The sequence below is a fragment of the Hemiscyllium ocellatum genome, chromosome 38 (assembly GCF_020745735.1).
Source record: "Hemiscyllium ocellatum isolate sHemOce1 chromosome 38, sHemOce1.pat.X.cur, whole genome shotgun sequence".
NCBI lineage: Eukaryota > Metazoa > Chordata > Chondrichthyes > Orectolobiformes > Hemiscylliidae > Hemiscyllium > Hemiscyllium ocellatum.
In genome coordinates, this window is record NC_083438.1 from 38912837 (window position 1) to 38934885 (window position 22049).

Sequence of the window (22049 nt, forward strand, 5' to 3'; positions counted from 1 at the left end):
ACATCCTCAATGAAACTAAAACCATGCCTTTCCCCCTTCTTTTTAACACACAGTATAGAAATATAAATCAAACATAAAGCTTTATCAAAACCTCCACTTTAGAATCCACATTCTCAAACAATAGTAAGACATTATGAAGCTTCATCACAACTGCTTCAAATAATATGTGTAAAATGGTACTCTTCGTAAGCTTTTTGCATTCTCTGACAGCATGAAAATGATACAGCACATAAAAAACATGTTCTGAACTAACAACAGAGTTGAGTAATGCCATTTTCTCTTCACAATTATTCAACATATTGGCTGCACACACCCCTCTCCCTGTCTCAGTTTGATGGAAACTGATCTCTAGGAGAAAGTGAGGACTGCACTTGCTGGAGATCATAGTCGGGAGTCTGGTGCTGGAAAAAGCACAGCAATTCAGGCAGCATCCGAGGAGCAGGAGAATCAACGTTTCAGGCATAAGCCCTTCCTGATCCTCCTGCTCCTCAGATGCTGCCTGACCTGCTGTGCTTTTCCAGCTCCACACTCTCAACACTGGAAGTTGACCTCTGCGTATTTTATGTCTTCACCCCTGTGCACAAGCCCATCTCTGCTGGGCAGCTTGAGAAGTTGATGCTGGTCGAAAGGAGGCCCTTAGTTCTGTCAGGATTCCCGTGTTGAGCATCTCCTTCCACTGGACTTTTAAAGACACCCCAGGAAGCTGGTGTCTCCCCTTCTCCAACTCTGTCCCTGATTGTGTTCTGAGGGTCAGTGACCTCCTTTTCTGTGAAGCCTGCAGAGAAACGGAAGCACCAGATATTCTCACATCATTTATCGGCACAGATAGGTTTAAACTACTGCAAAGTCTTGGAGGAGTCAGTCATGATTTAGTGGGTCCCGAGAAGGCAAGAGTTATGAGTTCATCGTTCACAGAGACTGAACATTTCCAAATGCCCCTCAGCTACTGAAGGATTTTATTGATTGAACAGTGATCACTGAAGTAACATATGGAACACCACAGCAAAATCTCCCAACAGCAGTATTAGAATAAAATGCATTGTTGCATTTTTTTAATGCTATTTAGTTTGAGCAAGTTAATGATAGACCCCAGGACACTGAGGCCAACTACTTCCTGCTTTACTCCTAAATGGTGGCCATGGGATCTTTTACATCCCCAAGAGGGCAGATAGTGTGGTTTAATTTTTCTTTTTACTCACCCATGCAATGTAAGCGTTGCTGGCCGGCCAGCATTTGTCTTTCCGGAGTGGCCCTTGAAAAGGTGGGATGAACTGCTTTCTTGAACTGCTGCAATCCATGTGCTGGAGGTAGATCCACAATACTCCTTGGTCAGGGAATTCCAGGATACTGAAGCAACCACTCTGAAGGAGCAGCCAATATATTTCCAAGTCAGGATGGTTTGGAGTTCGGAGGGGAACTAGCAGGGTGTGGTGTTTGCGTGGATCACCTACCCTTGTCCTTCTAGATGGAAGTGGTCCTGGGTTTGGAAGGTGCTGACTGAGGATCTTGGGTGAATTTCTGCAGTGCATCTTGAAGATGGTACACATCTGTGCAAGCTCCTCCAACCGGTATATTCAGGAGCACCTCTTAAAAAGCAAGGGTAAACAGTTTGTGGAGCTTTCCAGAGAAAGCATGGGGATGGGCCAGAGTGGGATCAATTGGATCACTTGAGCAGAATGACAGAACAGGTCTGAAGAGCTGGTTGGTCTCTCTCTGTGCTCTGTTCTGGAGTCCTAGGAGTTTTAATCAGAGACAAACAATGAGTTTCTGCACATTTCACACGTGGGACTAACTGGTCTTTCAGTTGTTTTGCCTCTTCATGGTGATTACTTTGATGGTGAGGCTAGACAGAAAGTGCAGCATTTGACTGCGTACTCTTAGCTTTGCTGCTTTGGCATTATGACAACATCTTAAAACAAAAACAGGTCATAGAATCACAAAACCCAAAAGAGGCCCTTCAGCCCATTGTGTCAATAGCAGCAAAAATATCTACATTAGTCCCTCTTTCCCACATTAGGCCCATGCCTCTCTGAGCTTCTCCATTTTGACTTATTGTTTAATTTCCAATATTTCAGGAGCTTTGGGACCAAACAGTGAAAGACTGCTGGACCAATGGAAATTGGGGAATGCTCAACTAGCCAGAGGCTGCAGCGATGTTGGAGTGTTGTAGCAGTGTCGTAGGAGAATGCAAGGAGTTTGTGGCAGTGTCATGGTAGAACACAAGGAGTTTGTAGGAATGTTGTAAGAGAACACGAGGAGATTGTGGAATGTCGTGGGAGAACACAAAAAGCTTGTTGTAGCAGTGTCGTGGGAGAACACAAAAAGCTTATAGGATTGCCATGGGAGAAATCTTTCAAAAGCATTAACCAATGGAATCTTACTGTAAAGTCAAAAAGTCACAACATCAACAAAATTCGGTTAGGTGGATTGGCTGGTTTATGACCCCTCTGAAAAAAATCAAGGACACAGTATCCTTCAGAAAAGGAATAGCTTTTAGGAAAAAAAGGGACAGGAGGGAATCTATGATTTTATGGTATGTGATGCAAAGAGGAAGTGTCAAAGTGAGCCAAGTCAGGAAGTAAGGAAAAGTGAGAAAACAAACCCACATCTGTCACTCCAAGCAAACGATTAATTTGGAGAAAAGACTTTGAGGTTATTTCTACGTAGGCGAGAGAATCATTGATAAGGCTCACAGACAGAGGAAGAAGCCCATTCAGCCCCCTCCTCCAGCCTGTTACACAGGAACAAGAGGTCATTCAACCCTCTCCTAGAACCTATGGAATGGGAACAGGAGGAGGCCATTCAGCTCCATCCTCAAGTCTGTTCCACTTGAGCAGAAGAAGGCCATTCAGCTCCCACGTTGAGCCTGTTACCCAGGAATAAAGTGGGAAAGGTGATCCACCCAGAGCAAACAAAGGAAATTAACAACAATATTAGATCCAAGGAAGGGTTGGACAAATAGACCATAAACAGAGGCAGGATTTGGAGTGGTTTCGGTGGTAGAAGGGATTGATTACAAAGGATTTTTACCAGGATGTTGCCTGGTATGGTAGGAAAATCGTATGAGGAAAGGCTGAGGTACTTGGGGCTGTTTTCATTGGAGAAAAGAAGGTTTAGGGGTGACTTGATAGAGTATACAAGATGGTAGGGGTTTAGATAGGGTTGACCATGAGAACCTTTTTCCACGTATGGAGTCAGCTATTACGAGGGGGCATAGCTTTAAATTAAGGGGTGGTAGGGGTTTCGGACAGATGTTCGGAGTAGATTCTTTACTCAGCGAGTTGTGAGTTCATGGAATGCCCTGCCAGTAGCAGTGGTGGACTCTCCCTCTTTATGGGCATTTAGACGGGCATTGGATAGGCATATGGAGGATAGTGGGGTAGTGTAGGTTAGGTGGGCTTGGATCGGTGCAACATCGAGGGCCAAAGGGCCTGTACTGCGCTGTATTTTTCGATATGCTTCTTCTATTCCATATTCTATATAAAAAAATAAGAGCGCGAGAGGAAGAGAAATATAAGTTCCCTATAATTAGAAGCAGGGGAATGTATAATGGGGAACAAAGAAACAGCTGACCAATTTTAGTTCTGACTTTACAAAAATATTAAAGAGCGTGGATTGGGACTAGTGCACTGAAATGGATATTGAGTCAGAATAAACAGGTCATTTTCAAGTGACAGTCAGTGACTAGTGGGGTACCGCAGCAATCAGTGCTTGGACCCCATCTATTCACAATACGTACTTATGATTAGGTTGAGGGAAATCAATCTAATATCTCGGAGTAGCAGAAAATATAAAGTCAGATGGGAATGTGAGCTGTGAGGAATATGCAGAGATACTTCATTGTGATTTGGATAAGTTCAGTGCATAGTTGCATAACAGATGGAGTACAATGTGACTTAAAGGGAGGTTATTCACTTTGGGAGCTAAAACAGAAAGGCAGAGTATGATCTGAATGATGATAGATTTGGAAAGAGGTTGTGCAATGAGACCTGGGTGCCATTGTACACCAGCTGTTCAGAGTAGGTGTACAGAAACAGCAAACAGTGAAGGCAGCAAATGGTCCACTATCCTCCATGGCGAGAGGATTGGAGTACAGGAGCAGGGATGTCTTGCTGTGATTATACAGGGCTTTGATAAGACCATGCCTGTTACATTGTATGCAGTTTTGATCTCCATATCTGAGGAAGGATGTTTTGGCAATGGAGGCAATGCAGTGAAGGTTTACCAGACTGATTCCTGGAATGGTATGAAGAGAGATTGGATCGGTTAGGACTATATTCACTGATATTTTGAATGATGAGGCCCATTCAACCCCTACTGACTATTATACAGGAAATGAGTCTCATTCAGCGCATTCTGCCTGTAAAACTGGAAAAGAGGAGACCATTCAGCCTAACGACACTAATACTGGAAAAGGAGGGGGTCGTTTAGTCCATTGACCCTATTACACTGGAATGGGAGGAGATCATTTCGCCACCTTGAAACATGACAGTAGCTGCCCAAATCTGCAGAGCAATATTGTCATGGTCGTGCATGAGGTTCACAGCTTATTTCCTGTAAGACCAGATAAGCTGCTACCGTGGCACTCTGTACCCACTTCCTGATATAACTTGCAGCAATACATCAGCCCTCTTGAACTGATACACAGTGAACAGGGCAGGAATAAACCATCCAGCCCAAGTAGAGCACTTCGGCAGTCACTCTTGAGGAGGGCAGTTGGACAGTGTGTAGGTGAGTACTGTAACATTTGAAACTCAGTTCCAAGACCAGCATCATTCCATGTTGATGTTTTGACTTTATATAGTCAGAGTTCCAATGATTCCAATAGTTGATGCCTTTGAAATATTTCTATTCCTTATTGCGATCTGGACTAAAGGCAGAATATCTTTCTAGATCAAAGGATGAGAGAATTGCAAAGACGTGAGCTTTGGGACAGAGAACAGGAAATCCTGAAGAAAGCAGGCCTGGCAGCATCTATGAACAGAGAGAAATAGAGATAACGTTTGAGTCCAATCTGGTTCTTCTGAAGTGAAGGGGTCAGTAAATGATCGTTTTTATGAAGTCGATGGAGAGGACGAGCAAGTGGAACAGATGCTTGGAGGATAGAAAACGAAGGATTGCTAATGATGGTGAAAGAGAGCGTGAGACATAAAATAGGTGTTAATGATAGGTATGAGTTGAACAGCATGGGTCCACTGTATGGGAAGGAAAGCCAACAAGACACAAGAAAGACCCATACGTGGGTATTGAAAACAGAGAAGTGAATTTGTTGAACCTAGTGCTGAAAGCTGTGAAGTGCTTGGTGGAAAATGAGGTGATGTTCCTTCAGTTTGCATTGATCTGCACTGGAATACAGAAGCAGTTCTGAACCTGGGGTTCAACTATGAGTTTGGTAATTTCAGAGTTTGCCCTCTGTCCAAACCACCCACCCAATCACCAACATGTCTTGTTGACTTTCAACCAAGAAGAGTGAACCCATTTTCTCCTTTACACACCTAATCATTTGTACGCATCGTATACCTCAATCTTTTATTTACGACCATGAGCACTGCCCCTGTCTTTTTCTCTGGGCACCTTCACCATCTGTTCCAATTTATCTCTCCTTTCCTTCTGACAACAGCATGAAAAACACAATTTTCCACACTCTGTCACTTCTGGCGGATTGAGTTTGCTGTTAACTTTTTCTGTCCATAGATGGCTGGATCTGTTGGATTTTTCAAGGACCTTTTGATTCAATTTATAATTTCTAGCATTCACTTAAATTTGTTTTTATTTGAACATCTAGTTGCCTTGTGGTGGTGAAAAGTGCTGTAAAAATACAGTTCCCTCAGAGATTTCATTCTTCCAATGTTTGTAACTCTCTGCAGAGCGCTTATTGTTCCATGGAGAAGCAAGCTAGTGAGTGAGGACGTTGTGGAAGAGTAGCTCTGATATCTCCAGAGCTGTTGGACAAAAGGTTCACACCTTTGTCTTTCACACTGTGAGAGGGAGAAGCTGATGAAATATCAGGGAGCGAACAATGATTGGGAAGTCTTACTTCCTGCTGTCACGTCTCCAAGGTAATTGTCAGTTCGGACAGATTTATGGTTAATAGCCTTTGTGACAGATTATTCTTATTGAGCTCTGACTGGGAACCAAACCTTCAGTGAGCCAGATACGCACACACACGCCCATTACCCTCTGCTCACTGATATACACTGGCTCTGGGTCAATAAAATTAAAATCCAGTTCCTTGAATTATAACCTCCCCAGTCTTGCAGCCCAACCTCGCTTGCTGTAATCCCCTCCAGCTCCTGCACCACTCCCATTGTCTCTCAACTCTTCCAGCCTTGAGGGTGTTTTTGTTCGAGAGGAGAAGGTTGAGAAGTGACTTAATAGAGACATACATGATAGTCAGAGGATTAGATAGGGTGGATGTGAGAGCCTGTTTCCTTGGATGGTGCTGGCTACCACGAGGGGACATAGCTTTAAATAGAGGGGTGATAGATATAGGATAGATGTCAAAGATAAGTTCTTTACTCAGAGTAGTAAGGGCACAGAACGCTCTGCTTGCGACAGTAGTAGACTCGCCAATTTTTAGGGCTTTGAAATGGTTATTAGATAAACATATGGATGATAATGGAATAATGACAGGCTTCAGATTGGTTTCACAGGTCGGTGCAACGTCGAGGGCCAAAGGACCTGTACTCCGCTGTTATGTTCTGTGTTCTAGCTCCTACAGGTCTCCCCACCCCTGTAATGTCTTCCACCCCCTTACCTCTCCCCATTTCTACAATCTTCCCCCAGTCCCTCCATATCTCTGTAATCTCGACAAGCCCTTAGACATTTCACTATCAGTGTCATGTCCAGCAGTCCTTACACATTTCACTATCTCTGTAACCGCCTCCAGGCCCTCCACCCCCTCTCTATCTCTGTGACTTCTACCATTTCCAACACCTCCTCCCTATCTCTGTAACCTCCTCCGTCCCCTATACTCTTCCCTATCTCTGTAACCCCTTCCATCTCCTGCACCCCCTCCCTATCTCTGTAACCTCCTCTAGCCTCTATACCCCTCCCTATCTCTGTAACCCCCTCCAGCCCTACACCTCCCTATCTCTGTAACCCCCTCCATCCCCTACACCCCCTCCCTATCTCTGTAACCCCCTCTAGCCTCTATACCTCTCCCTATCTCTGTAACCTCCTCTAACCTCTATACCTCTCCCTATCTCTGTAACCTCCTCTAGTCTCTATACCTCCTCCCTATACCCCTCTGTGTAATTTGCTGCAGCCCTAACATCTCTCTCTTTAATTTCCTCCAGCCCTCTAGCCCTCCTCATCACCGCAACATGTTCCAAGCCCTACACCACCACCCAACCTCATCCCCATTCATCCTGATCTCTGTAACCTTGTCTGTCTCCCTGAGATTTCTCTGCTCCTCCATTTCCAATCTCTGGCTGATTTCCCCCTCATTCCCATTGCTCCCCTCTGATTGGCTGTGCTATCATCTACCTGGGCCAGAATCTGTGGAACCCTTCTTCCTGAAATTTGAGCATTAACATTAGGTTGACCTGGAGAACTGAGTTAGGGTCAGTGTAAGCTCAGCATGATGACAGCTCAGCAGTGTTCAGAATAGACAGTGAATCCAGCCATCTCACCTGGTGTCACATTTACAGAATCTGCCCGTTTGCTGCTCATTTGATGTGAAGTTAACGCTCAAACTCATAGATTGACAGAGTAGCAAAGGCTACTCGGCCCATTGTACTTGTTGTGCTAGCCCATTGGTCATATGTTCTCACTCTGCAAGTAATTTTCTAACTCACTTTTTGAAAGTTCCTATTGAACCTGTTCTCACTTCCCTTTCGGGCAGCACATCCCAGATCACAATAACTTTGTGTCAAGAAAACACGTTCTCCTGCACTCAACCCTGCCCTCCCAGCTCTGTTTCGTTTCCTAATTCTCTTCAATCTGTGTCCCTCTGGCAACCTCTGCCCCTGGTAACAGGAACTGCTAGTTGACTCAGTGGAAGGTTCCAGTGATTTTGAACTCCACAATTAAATCTCTTCTCTTTCTTCCTTTTCTCAAAGTCTTCCACATTCAGTCAAGTTCTTCATCGCTGGAAACGCTCTTGTGAGTATTTTCCACACCCTCTCTCAAGCCTTTGCTAAAATATAGTGCTCAGAACTGGATACAATACTCCAGATGAGGCTGAACCAGTGTTTTATAAAGATCATAGTGACTTCTTTGATCTACCCTAACATTTTCTCAACTTTAAATTAGTGATGTGTTTGAACAGAAAACATTTTCAGGGCTGTGGAGAGGGATGTAGGAGTGGGAAGAACTGGAGAGACATTCAAAGAGCCTGCACAGAGACAACAGGCTGAATGGCCTCCTCTGGTGCTGTACAAGTCAATGATTTAATTTTGTTATCATTACAGCAAAGGTTAATGATGAAAAAATGCAGAGGAACAAGGGTGTGTTCCTTATTAGCTTTTTTGAGTGTGTTTTACTTCATGCTTTGAGCACAAAGGCTGTGAAACCACCTGTGAAAGTTACAGACTCAACCTAGAGGCTCCTCCAACACATTGCAGAGCTCAGGCAAGAGGTTCGGGCGTTCCACAGTGTCTGCATGGGGTAGGATCAGCACTGAGCTTGGGGACCAGACAGTCTCCAATGCTCCACTGGATTCAACAGGATGGGCTTTGGATCAGAAATAATTCCTTTGATAATGAGGATCCAGAGAGCTCTCCTGGACAATGAGGAACCATGGAGATCCCTCAGATGGTGAGGATCCAAAGGGATCCTTTAGCGAATGAGATTGCAAAGTACACCAGTTAGTTTGGATCAGGTGAGCCATTCAGCTGGGTCAAAGAACAAACTAAAAGGTGTGTCTAATTCATGATTCATGATAGTGAGATTGGTGTGAGTTCTGAAGACTCCATATTCATCATCCTTCCCAGTAAATCAGCACAGATTGTATCTTCATTGGTACGTCTTGTAGGCACTGTATTGGGTTCACTGAACAGGATCCTGGGGATCAAAGAATAAATACAACTCCTTTCTGTAAGCCAGCTTTATGTTTCCAATAAGGATTGTGTTATAATTACACAACAATTCACATCTAACAACACAAACTCGATCATTCACACATTAACACAAAACCCAGCTAATTGTGACAGAGAGTCTGATCATCAATAACTTGGTGACAGCTTTCCGCAAGCTGGGGAGTAGAGTGGGGAGAGGTGTCCAAGGTTCTGTGGGAATCGGGGAGATTTTGGGGGGAAACCTGAGTTTCAGACACCTTCCCCCCACTCTGAGCCCCAGGGAGAATTGGGCTCCTTTGCTTTCCCTACACCCCCACCAGGGGAGCCTTGGCCTGTCTCCTCCCTTAACCCCATCTCCATCAACAGGCAGGCAGCAGCAGAGTTCCAGTCCCGTGGGCTAGATCAACACAAGGCTTGCTCATAGAATCCCTATAGGAGAGGCTGGGGCCATTCAGCCCATCGGGTCTTTACCGGCCATCTGAAGACGATCACACCCCCAGATCAACCCAATCCCCATAGCCCCCCCCCCCGCCGCTTTCACCATGGTTAACCCACCCAACCTGCACAGCCCTGAACACTGTGGGACAATTCCCCATGGCCAATCCACCCTAACCTGTACATCTATGGACTGTGGGAGGAAACCAGAGCACTTGGAGGGAATCACACGCAGATGCAGGGAGAACATGCAAACCCCACATCGAGTCATATAGACGTACAAAGCAGAAACCGACCCTTTGTCGTCCATGCCAACAAGAAATTCTAAATTAATCTAGTCCCATTAGCCAGCACTTGGCCCACATTCCTCCAAACCCTTCCTATTCATGTACCCATCCAGGTGCCTTTTAAATGCTGTCATTGTACCAGCTTTCCTCTGGCAGCTCATTCCATACACACACCACCCTCTGGGTGAAAACGTTTGCCCCTTTTGTCCTTTTTAATTCCTTCTCCTCTCACCCTAAACCTATGCTGTATCATTCTGGACTCCCCTACCCCAGGGGTATGGGTAAGGTCTATTTACCTTATCTATACTGCTCATGATTTTATAAACCTCTATAAGGTCACCCCTCAGCCTCCGACACTCCAGGGAAAACTGCCCCAGCCTGTTCAGCCTCTCCCTGTAACTCAAATCCTCCCCCTGGCAACATCCTTGTAAATCTTTTCAAGTTTCACAACAACCTTCCTGTAGCAGGGAGACCAGAGTTGAACACAGTATTCCAAGTGTCCTCATCAATGTCCTGTACAGCTGTAACATGACATCACAACACCTATACTCAATGAAAGGAAAGCATATAAAACCCCTTCCCTCTCCTGCCTACATGCAACTCCACTTTCAAGCAATACCTAAGAGTGGAATTGAACCCAGGTCCATGGGGCTGTGGGGCAGTAGTGCTAACCACTGAGTCACCACACTGTCCAGATACTGAATGGCAGCTGGTGAGCTTTAGGTTCAGGCTTGAGCTGTGATAATGCCTCGTACCACTCTGCATTGGTTTCCAGTCTGCGTGCCTACTCCTGTGGTGCTGTTAGAAAACAACACACAACTTGCAGAATCGGGCCATTCAGCCCCTCGAGATTGTTCTTAGCTGACCTCAAGCTTCCTGTCTGTTCCTCATGAACCTCAACTCCCTCATTCGTCAAACATCTGCCTAACTCAGCAGTGAATACACAGGAAGGCCCGATCCCCAGTGCTTTCTGGGGAAGGGATTTCCACACGTTAGAAAGTGGCCACTCTGCCCTTTGATCCTGTAACGTGAATACAGGGCGGTGGTCAATCAGTGTCTCAAACCTGTTACATAAGACCAGGAGGAAGTCCATTCAGCCCCTCGGCTCTGTGTGAGAGGAACAGGAAGAAGTTCATTCATCCCCTCAGACCATATTAAATGCTGCCCACGGCCGCATTCAAACAATCAGAGCCACACAAAGCAGTTTGTCTGAAATCCTGTGAAACAGCTGACTTCTGTCTTTGAGCTGACTTCCTGATCTCACTCACAGTGACACAGTCAGTCCTTTCGAATTAAATACACAGGGGAGCCGCACAGGAAGGAACCATTCAGCCCAGGCAGAGTGCATTGGCACTTAGTCCCCGGGCAAGCAATCAGACAGACCAAGGGTGAGTAACGGCAACTCACTTCCAGGACCAACATCATCCTGTGTTGACGTTGTGTCTCTGTAAAGACAGACTCCAATGATTGGTGGCTTCAAAATATTTCTGTTTAACATTAAGTTCGGGAGCCTAGTGTTGAAGTCGGTAGTATGGAGCACATTTCTAGATTAGGGAAAATGCAGAGACATGAGCATTGTGAGTTGGTGAAGGGTGCTATATAAATGCAAACTCTTCATTGGTTTACTTGTGTGAAATTTTGTAGCTTTGCAGAGTACCTGTCACCCCAAAGGGAATTAGAGTTTTCAGTGAGGACGTTATGTAAAAGTAGTTCTGATCTCTCGAACGAGGAGTGAGGTTTCATGAACACCTTTCTCTTTCAGAGCCTGCGAGGGAGAAGCTGATGAAATACCTGGGAGCAGACAATGATCGAGGGATCTTACTTCCTGCTGTTCCTCCTCCAAGGTAATGTCATCATCATTTCGGACAAATTTATGGTTAATAATCTTTTTTGACAGATTGTTCTTTGTAGAATTGCTACAGTGTGGAGGGAGGCCATTCAGCCCAGCAGGCTGGCACCTACCCCACCAAAGAGCATCCCATCCAGACGCAGCCCCTCCATCCCACCCAACCCACTGTATCCCCTGCATTTACTATGGCTAACCCACTAACCTGGGTACTACAGGGCTATTTATGTCCAAACCTGTACATCTTTACACCCACACAGGCACAGGGAGAACATGCAAATGCCAGACAGTCACCCAAGGGTGGGATCGAACCCCAATCCCTGCTGCTGTGAAGCGACAGTGCGATCCACTGAGCCATCATCCTGCCTTTTTCTTGAGCTCTGATTGGGAACTAATTCAGCAGGGAGCTGGGTTCCAGACTCCTACTAACTTTAGGAGATAATGAGGACTGCAGATACTGGAGGTTAGAGTTGGAAGTATGGTGCTGGAAAAGCACAGCAGGTCAGGTAGCATCAGAGGAACAAGAGAATCAACGTTTCAGGCAAGAGCCCTTTGTCAGGAATGAGGCTGTGAGATGAGGGGGTGGAGAGATAAATGAGAGGGGGATGTGGGGCTGGGGCTGGGGGAAAGGTACCTGAGAGTGTGAATACTAGGTCTAGCTCACTCAACACCCCTGTGCTCACTGCCAAAAGTAGTGGAGGAGCACAGAGATCCCCAAGTGTATATTTTAAGTGAAAAGGAGATTACAATGGGGGGGTGTGGGGAAGAGCGTCAGTGGGATTGGATCTGAATGAGGCATTGCCCTGCTCTAGGGCAGTAACAGGCTGAAGCTAAGTTCCTTAATAAGAACTGGAAAATGACCTCGACTCTGATGCCACCATTCCGATAACTATTCCGGTTGCGGGTACTACGGGGTAAGTGAACTGATACATTCTGCAATGGCTAAATCCAAAATACTACACATGTAGTATCTCCCACTCACCTTCCTCCTCCTCCTCCTCCTCTAAGCAAAACAAATGACTCTGTGTGGGAGGTTGGTACGGTAAGGATTTTTTTTTCATTTCTTTTGGCCATTTAGAGCAGAGTGAATGGAGACAAGGGCAGTTGCATGCTCCTCTTGCAGATGTGGGAGGTAAGGGTCACCATTGATGTTCCTACTGACTGTTTCTGCTCCTCGCTGACTGCGTTAGGGAACTGGAACTGAAACTGGAGCTGGGTGAACTTCAAATTATTCAGGAGGCTGAGGGGGTGATAGAGAGAGGTTATAGGGAGGTAGTCACATCTAAGTTACAGGACGAAGGTGGCTGGATGACCGTCAGGAGAGTAAAAGGGAATAGGCAGACAGTGCAGGGACCCCCTATGGCTGTTCCTCTCAATAATAAGTACACCACTTTGGATATTGTTAGTGGGTACGACCTACGAGGAGAAAGCCACAGTGTCCCGGCCTCTGGCACTGAGCCTGGTTTTGTGGCTCAAAAGGGAAGGGGGGAGAATAGGAGATGGATAGTGAGAAAAGATTCAATGGTGGGAGGAACAGACAGGAGATTCTGTGGACACAAACAAGACTCCCGGATGGCATTTGCCTCCCGGTGCCAGGGTCAGCAATATCTCGGATCGAATACACAGGATTCTTCAGAGGGTGGAGAGCAGCCAGAAGTCATGGTATACATTGGTACTGATGAGATAAGCAGGGAAAGGGAGGAGGACCTGAAAAGTGAATATAGGGAGTTAGCTTGGAAGCTAAAAGGCAGGGCGAGCAGAGTAATAATCTCAGAATTGCTACCGGTGCTACAGGCTAATGAGGTTAGGGACAGAGAGCGAGTGCAGCTGAACTCATGGTTGCAGGACTGATGTAGGAGGGAGGGCTTCAGACATGTGGATCATTGGGATACTTTCTGGAGAAGATGGGACCTGTACAGGGAGGATGGGTTGCATCTGAACTGGAGGGGCACTGATACCCATGGGCGGGAGGCTTGCTAGAACTCTTCAGGAGGGTTTCAACAAGTTTGGCTGGGATATGGGAACCAGCACTATGGATCAGAGGATGGGGTAGCTGGTGAACAGGCAGATACAGCGTGCAGAGAGTCTGAGAGGAAGGATGGACAGTTGTAAGGGCAAAGGTGTAGTCCGTGTGACGGGTTGAAGTGTGTCTATTGAAACACAAGCAGAATCAGGAATAAGGGGATGAACTTAGAGCATAGATCAATATTTGGAGCTACGAAGTTGTGGCCATGATGAAGATTTGGATGTCACAGGGCAGGGATAGTTGTTGAATATCACAGGGCAGGGATAGTTGTTGGATGTCACCGGGCAGGGATAGTTGTTGAATATCACAGGGCAGGGATGGTTGTTGGATGTCACAGGGCAGGGATAGTTGTTGGATGTCACAGGGCAGGGATAGTTGTTGGATGTCACAGGGCAGGGATAGTTGTTGAATATCACAGGGCAGGGATGGTTGTTGGATGTCACAGGGCAGGGATGGTTGTTGGTAGTTCCAGGGTTTAGATGTTTCAAAAGGAATGGGGGGAGAGGTAAAAGAGGTGGGGGAGTGGTATTGCTAATCAGGAATAGCTGCAGAAAGGGAGGTTGTTGAGGAGGGTTTGTCTACAGAGTCAGGATGGGTGGAAGTCAGAAACAGGAAAGGAGCAGTCACCTTATTGTGAGTTTTTTATAGACCCCCCCCCCCCCAATAGCAACAGAATCACGGGGGAGCAGATTGGGAGGCAGATTTTTGGAAGGTGCAGAAATAACAGGGTTGTTGTCGTGGGTGACTTTAAGCTCCTTAATCTTGATTGGAACCTCCTTAGTTCAAATAGTTTGGATGGACCAAATTTTGTCCGGAGTGTCCAGAAAGGATTCCTGACTTATAATGTAAATAGGCTGACGAGAGGGGAGGCCATATTGGATTTGGTACTTGGCAACGAACCAGGTCAGGTGTCAGAGCATTTCAGTGACAGTGATCACAACTCCCTGATTTTACTATACTCATGGGGAGGGATAGGAGCAGATGATATGGGAAAGTATTTATTTGGGAGAGGGCAAATTCTGATGCTATTAGGCAGGAACTGTGGAGCATAAATTGGAACAGATGGCCTCAGGGAAATGCACATCAGAAATGTGGAAGCTGTTTAGGGAGCACTTGCTGCGAGTGCTGGATATTTTTGGAGGCAAGGAAGGGATGGTAGGCTGAAGGAACTTTGGATGACAACAAATGTGGAACATCTATTCATGATGAAGAAGGAAGCTTACTTTTGGTTGAGGAAACAAGGATCAGCCAGGGTTCTAGAAGGTTACAAGGTTGCCAGGAAGGAACTGAGAAATGGGCTTAGGAGAGCTAGAAGGAGAGATGAAAAAGCCTTGGCAGGTAGGATTAAGGAAACCGCAAGATGTTCTACACTTGTGAGGAACAAGGAGATGGCCAGAGTGAGGGTAGGCCTGTCAGGGATAGTGGAGGGAATTTCTGCCTGGAGTTGGAGGAGGTAGGGGAGGTCCTTAATGAAGTTTGCTTCAGTATTCACTCGAGAGGGATCTTGACATTTCTGACGACAGCATGAAACAGGCTGATACAATCAAACAGGTTGATGGTAAGGAGTATGTGCTGGAAAGTTTGAAAATCATAAGGATAGATAAGTCCCCTTAGCCAGACGGGATATGCTACAGGAAGCGAGGGCAAACATTCCTGCACCTTTGACAATGATCTTTGTGTCCTCACTGTCCACTGGAGTGGTACTAAATGATTGGAGAGTGGCAAATGTTACTCCATTGTTCAAGAAGGGGAACAGGGATAACTTGGGAATTTCAGACCGGTCAGAATTACGTCGGTGGTGGGCAAATTTTTGGAGAGGGTTTTGAGAGATTACTTGGAAAGGCATAGTTTGATTAGACATAGTCAGCATGGCTTTATGAGGAGCAGGTCAAGCATCACAAGCCTTACTGAATTTTTTGAGGATGTGACAAAACACATTGATGAAGGTAGAGCAGTGGATGTGGTATAGATGGATTTCAGCAAGGCGTTTAATAAGGTTCCTCATTCAGAAAGTAAGCAGGCATGAGATACAGGGAAATGTGGCTGTCTGAATACAGAATTGGCTACTTGATAGAAGATCTACTAGGTAGTAGTAGATGGAAATATTCAGCTTGGAGCTTGGTGACTAGTGGTGTTCCGCAGAGATCTGTTTTGGGACGTCTGCTCAATGTGATTTTTATAGATGACTTGGATGAGGAAGTGGAAGGATGGGTTAGTAAGTTTGCCGATGACATGAAGATTGGTGGAGTTATGGATAGTGGAGGTTGTTGTAGGTTGCAACGGGACATTGACAGGATGCAGAGCTGGGCTGAGAATGGCAGGTGGAGTTCAACCTGGAAAAGTGTGAAGTGATTCATCTTGGAAGGTGGAATTTGAGTACAGATTACAGGGATAAAGGCAGGATTCTTGGCAGTGTGAAGGAACAGAGGGATCTTGGGGTCCATGTCCATAGATCCCTCAAAGTTGCCACCCAATTTGATAGGATTGTTAAGATGACGTGCGGTGTTTTGCCTTTCATTAGTGGGGAATTGAGTTTAAGAGCCATGAGATCATGCTACAGCTCTATAGATCACACTTGGACTATTGTGTTCTGTTCTGGTTGCCACATTATCAGAAAGATTTGGAGGAGATTTCCCAGGATGCTACCTGGACCGAAGGGCACATCTTATGAAGAAAGGTTGAGGGAACTAGGGCTTTTCTCATTGGAGCGAAGAAGGTTGAGAGGTGAGTTGATAGATATGTACAAGGTGATGACAGCATAGATAGAGTGGAAAGCCAGAGACTTTTTTCCCAGAGTGGAAATGGTTGTCACGAGGGGGCAGGATGTTAAAGTGATTGGAGGAAAGTTAGAGAAGATGTCAGAGGTTCTTTACATAAAGAGTGGTGGGTGCATGGAATGCATTATCAGCAGTGGTAGTAGAGGCAGATACATTTGGGACATTTAAGTGACTCTTGGATCGGCACAAGGATGATAGTAAAATGAAAGGTATGTGGGTTCGTCTGATCTCAGAGTGAGATAAAAGGTTGGCACAACATCAAGGGCCGAAGGGCTTGTATTATGCTGTTCTATGTTCTAGTTATCTGAAAAGTATGTCTTTTGCTGATTTTAATCAGAATTTTTCATGAAGACAACACAGCAGCTCTTAAAGCAGACATCACATTTTCTATCCATTCTCACTTTGCTAGAAACCTCAGTAAGAGAAAGAGAGAAGCAAGGAAAATCAGTCAGTGGAGAAAAATATCAAACATACAGTTCCATATTTGTTTTTACTCTCAACACATACCAGGCTCCGACTAGAAACACTTTGCTCGGAAGCTTCACAATTTCTGCTGGACTAGGCTCAGTGCTGAGTTTGGGGCCTAGGCAGTCTCCAAGGCTGTGTTGCAGTCTACAATAATAGAATTGGTGGAACCTTCCCAGCCCTTGAATGACATAAGTGAAAGTCCAGAAGACCAGGTGGGCTGGTGAGGGAGCAGCTCCTCATTGGAGGAGAAAGTGAGGACTGCAGATGGTGGAGATCAGAGCTGAAAATGTGTTGCTAGAAATGCGCAGCAGATCAGGCAGCATCCGAGGAACAGGAAATTCGATGTTTCGGGCATGAGCCCTTCATCAGGAATTCCTGAAGAAGGGCTCGTGCCCGAAACGTCAATTCTTCTGCTCATTGGATGCTGCTTGACCTGCTGCGCTTTTCCAGCAACACATTTTCAGCAGCTCCTCATTGCCATTTTGCAAAAGCAAGACAAGTTCCTTTCCACGTGTCCCTGCAGTCCTACAACCTTGGTGTCAGGTTCCTCAGTGTTTCCCCCACCCCCCCCCAAACAAGCCTGCCTGCTGCCCCCATGTCTCGCTTGTTCATATCAATGAAGTCATGAATTTCAAGGCCATGTGGGTTCTCTCCTGCCTGAGGCTGAGCTGGTGCCTAATATTCTCAGTGGCCACGATGTACAGATGCTGGTGTTGGACTGGGATGGACAAAGTCAAAGATCACAACAACAGCAGGTTACAGTCCAACAGGTTTATTTGAAATCACACGCTTTCAGAACGCTACCCTTTCACTGCACCTAATGAAGGAGCAGCACTCCGAAAGCTTGTGATTTCAAATAAATTGTTGGTCTATAACCTGGTGTCATGTGACTTCTGCCTTTAATCTTCTGGGAGCCAGGGACCCGGGAAGTTTTTCTCACTGTGCCAACTGCAGAGAGGTGGCAGTGAAATGTTCAGCAGCATATGCACTCATAGAGACGTTGGAAATTGGAGCAAGAGCTCACTCTGCCATTTAATATGATCACAGCTGACCGACCAACTCAGTCCCTATACTCTTTGTTCCTTTTATCCCCAAGAAATACCACGAACTCCTTCTCGAAAACGTTCAATGTTTTGGCCTCGACCGCTTTCTGTGTGGGAGTATTCCACAATCTCCCCCATTCTCTGCCTCAGCCCCAAATGGTTTTACCACCTCCCCTGGGGGGACCTGAGTATGGACCTGACAAGGGAGTCATGAAGGGAATAGTCTTTACATAAAGCGGATAGGGGTGGAGAGGGAAATATGTCTCTGGTGGTGGGGTCCCTTTGTAGGTGGTGGAAATGGCGGAGGATGATGAAATGTATACGGAGGCTGGTGGGGTGAAAGGTGAGGACAGGGGGTGGGGTTTCAGTCCTTGTTGAGGTTGATGAGGGTAGGGTTCGAAGGTGGAGGTGTGGGAAGTGGATGAGATGCGCTGACGGGCAGCATCGACCATGTGGGAGGAGAAATTGTAGTCCTTGAAAAAGGAGACCATCTGGTGTGTTCTGTGGTGGAACTGGTCCTCCTAGGAGCAGATGCAGAGGAATTGGAAATAAGGGATACAGGAGGCAGGGTGGGAGTCATTGGGCCTTTAGAAGATGTCCATGCTGAGTCGGTTGCTGTTGATGGAGATGGAGAGGTCCACGAGGTGGAGGGATGTGTCTGAGGTGGACCAGGTGAATTTAAGATCAGGAATGTGTTAGTGAAATTGATGAACTGTTCAACCTCCTCGTGGGAGCACGAGGTGGTGCCAGTACAGTCATCAGTGTTGCAGAGGGGAATGGTGCTGGTGTAACTACGGAAGATGGACTGTTCTACGTAGCCGATAAAGAGAAAGGCATAGCTGGGACCCGTATGGGTGCCCATGACTCCCCCTTTTATCTGGAGGAAGTGGGAGGATTCAAAGGAGAAATTATTGAGCGTGAGACCAGTTCAGCCATAGGAATGAGTGTCAGTGGAAGGGTACTGGTGGGGACACTGGGAGAGGAAGAAACAGAGGGCTTGGACACCTTCGTCATGGCAGATAGAGGTGTATAGGGACTGGATGTCCATGGTGAAGATATAGAATTGTTCCAGTTTCTTTGAATGTGTCAGTCCGGCCATCCCATGCATCAGCCTCTCGATTCCAATGTCTCTGACATACTCACTGGTTGGCCGTGCTTTACTACCCAGTGTGCAGGCTAGGGGGGTTATCCATGGGAAATATATGGTCGCGGAATGGGTCTAGGTAGGATGCTCTTCGGAGAGTCAATGTGAACCAGTTGGGCCAAATGGCCTGTTTCCACACTGCTGGAATTCTGCGATTCTATGGGTCAGTATCTGAGCTGGAGGAAAGTGCAAGGAGGCAGCCTTGCAAGTGCATCGTCTGAGGGCTGTGTGCTGTCTTCCTCAGAAATGGAGGAGGTAATGCCTTGCAGGGGTGCCCTACCTTGGCTGCGGAGACAGTACCAGTGCTGCTCATGCACGAAAAGAGAGAATGCGTCAGCATCAGTGATAGAAGATTGCACATTGTTAAGAGTAAATTCTGACTGAGGTGACATGCAACTAGCTCAGCAGTGGACAATGCTCCTTACCTGGTCGCTGTGGCATTTTAAAAAGTTATTCACAGGATGTGGGCATCACAGGCGAGGCCAGCATTCATTGACCAGAGAGCGGTTTGAAGGCAACTATTTTGCTGTGGGTCTTTGATCCACATACTGAATCAAAAACTTTTCTTGTACACACTTAACAAATTCCTCTCCATCTAAATCCTTAATCCTATGACAGTCCCAATCTATGTTTGGAAAATTAAAATCCCCTACTATAACCACCCTATTATTCTTACAGATGGCTGAGATCTCCTTACAGATTTGTTTCTCAATTTCCCTTTGACTATTAGGAGCCTATAATACAGTCCCAATAAGGTGATCATCCCTTTTTTATTTTTCAGTTCCACCCAAATAACTTCCCTGGATGTATTTCCGGGAATATCCTCCCTCAGCACAACTGTAATGCTATCCCTTATCAAAAATGCCACTCCCCCTCCTCTCTTGCCTCCCTTTCTGTCCTTCCAATAGCATTTGTATCCTGGAACATTAAGCTGCCAGTCCTGCCCATCCCTGAGCCATGTTTCCATAATTGCTATGATATCCCAGTCCCATGTTCCTAACCATGCCCTGAGTTCATCTGCCTTCCCTGTTAGGCCCCTTGCATTGAAATAAATGCAGTTTAATTTATCAGTCCTGCTTTGTTTTCTGCTTTGTTCCTGCCTGCCCTAAGACTGTTTGACTTGCCTTTGTTCTCAACTGTATCAGTCTCAGATTGAAACCTTTCCTCACTATCTCCCTGGGTCCCACCAATCCACCCCGCCCCCTCCCCCTCCCCCTTTACTAGTTTAAATCCTCCTGAGCAGCTCTAGCAAATCTCCCTGCTAGTATATTAGTCCCCTGACAGGGTGCACAATGACCTTTTAAACATGGTGGAAGACTGGCCTCATTAAATAAGGTCCCAAGGACATTGAGCCAATGTAGGGTGAATCTGTCTACCACTCTGTCCAGGATTCCCCTCCATCTGCTGTGTAACCTTGGAGAGTTCCTTGTGTGTCCTAACAGTAACAGAGGGGGTGGATATCGAGCCTAATGGATCTACAGGCTATCCAGTGCTAAATACTGTTATTTGTCTCCCCAGCTGGACTGGCACAAGAGTGGAAATCGCACAGTCCTCGTAAGGTGACAGCGCAGAAAGGTTCCTGTGCTCAGATTCCATGTAATTACAGTTATCCATCACATCTGGCAAACCAACCACGAATCGGAATCTGGTTTTATCAAACAGGATCTAATCAGTGGTCGACAGCCTTTCATTCCCAGTATCGGAGTTATGAGGCAACTCAGTTCCGCAATCGGACCCAGCTGTCTGGAGACCTGAAAGATGGAGACTGTTCCCTGATTATAAACAACATCAAGCGGGGAGATTCAGGATTTTATTATTTCAGAGTGGAATTTAATGATACGGAAAAATATAGATACAAACCTGCAACCCAGCTTCAAGTTTCTGGTAAGTGCTGTGTAATAATTACTCAACAATTCACATCCAGCAGTCAATGAGAAATAACACAAACACAGCTTACTGTAACCCAGTGTCTGATTATCGATAACCTGGTGATAGCTTCCAGTTCCATCCTAAAGCAACATCCAATACTCCCTTTACTATCAGTAATTTGATGAATTAACTGTACTGTCAGGTTATCCTCTTCATCCATCTCTTTAATTCTGTTTAAAAGGCTGACACACAGACAAAAGAAGGACTTGCATTTTTATAGTGCCTTTCACCACCTCAGGACATTCCATGAAGCATCAAAAGCAATGCAGTAATCCTTGAAATGTGGAATTCCCGCCCTCTCTGATTAAAGAATTTCCTCCTCAATTCCTGATTGGATTTATTAATGATGGTCTTATACTGACAGCCCTAGTTCTGGTCTTCAGCTCCCATAAGTCTGTGTTTTAAATTCATTAACAGGATTGGCTAAGCCAGCATTCATTGCCCAGAGGGTCATTAAGTGTCAACTATATTGCTGTGGGTCTGGAGTCCCATGTAGGCCAGACCAGATAAGGATGGCAGATTCCTTCCCTGAAGGACATTAGTGAACCAGATGGGGGGTTTTTTCCCAAAAATTGGCAATGGGTTCAGGGTCGCCATAAGACTCTTAATTCCAATTTTTAAAAATTGAATTCAAATTCCACCATCTGTCATGGCAGGATTCAAGCCCAAGCCTCCAACCTTTACCTGAGTCTCTGGATTAACAGTGCACTGATAAACCACTAGGTCATCAGCTCTCTGACCAAAATCTCTCTGAAATTAAAACCTCTCCAGCAGGTCAACGTCAACCATGTCTTCCAAGAGAAAACAGAGCCAGTCTTTTCCTCCACTCCTGATTGGTTCACTCCTGCATTTTGGGATCATCCTGGCCAATCAGTTTGACACTCTCCCCAGTCCCTCCATATCCTTTTTGTCATATAGAGACCAGCGCTGCGCCCAGTATTCCAGGTGTAGCCTGACCAAAGTTCACGGCAAGTTTCATGTCACTTCCTTTTTATGTCTCGATATAGAATCGCTAATGCTGAAAATGTGTTGCTGGAAAAGCGCAGCAGGTCAGGCAGCATCCAAGGAATAGGA

General features: G+C 45.9%; 1 protein-coding gene across 4 annotated transcripts in view; it reads left to right on the top strand.

Annotated features, from left to right (window-relative positions):
- Window positions 1-22049, top strand: part of LOC132833927 (sialic acid-binding Ig-like lectin 10) — a 71950-nt gene that overhangs the window by 19132 nt on the left and 30769 nt on the right. The window contains exons 1-3 of one of the 4 annotated variants that reach the window (XM_060852593.1): window positions 8096-8106; window positions 11505-11586; window positions 20565-20930. In XM_060852593.1, the coding sequence (XP_060708576.1) occupies window positions 11547-11586; window positions 20565-20930 (406 nt within the window). In that variant the 5' untranslated portion in view covers window positions 8096-8106; window positions 11505-11546. Of the gene's footprint in view, window positions 1-8095; window positions 8107-11000; window positions 11131-11263; window positions 11320-11504; window positions 11587-20564; window positions 20931-22049 lie in introns of those variants that run through there. The other 3 variants (XM_060852590.1, XM_060852592.1, XM_060852594.1) reach the window with 3 other exon arrangements.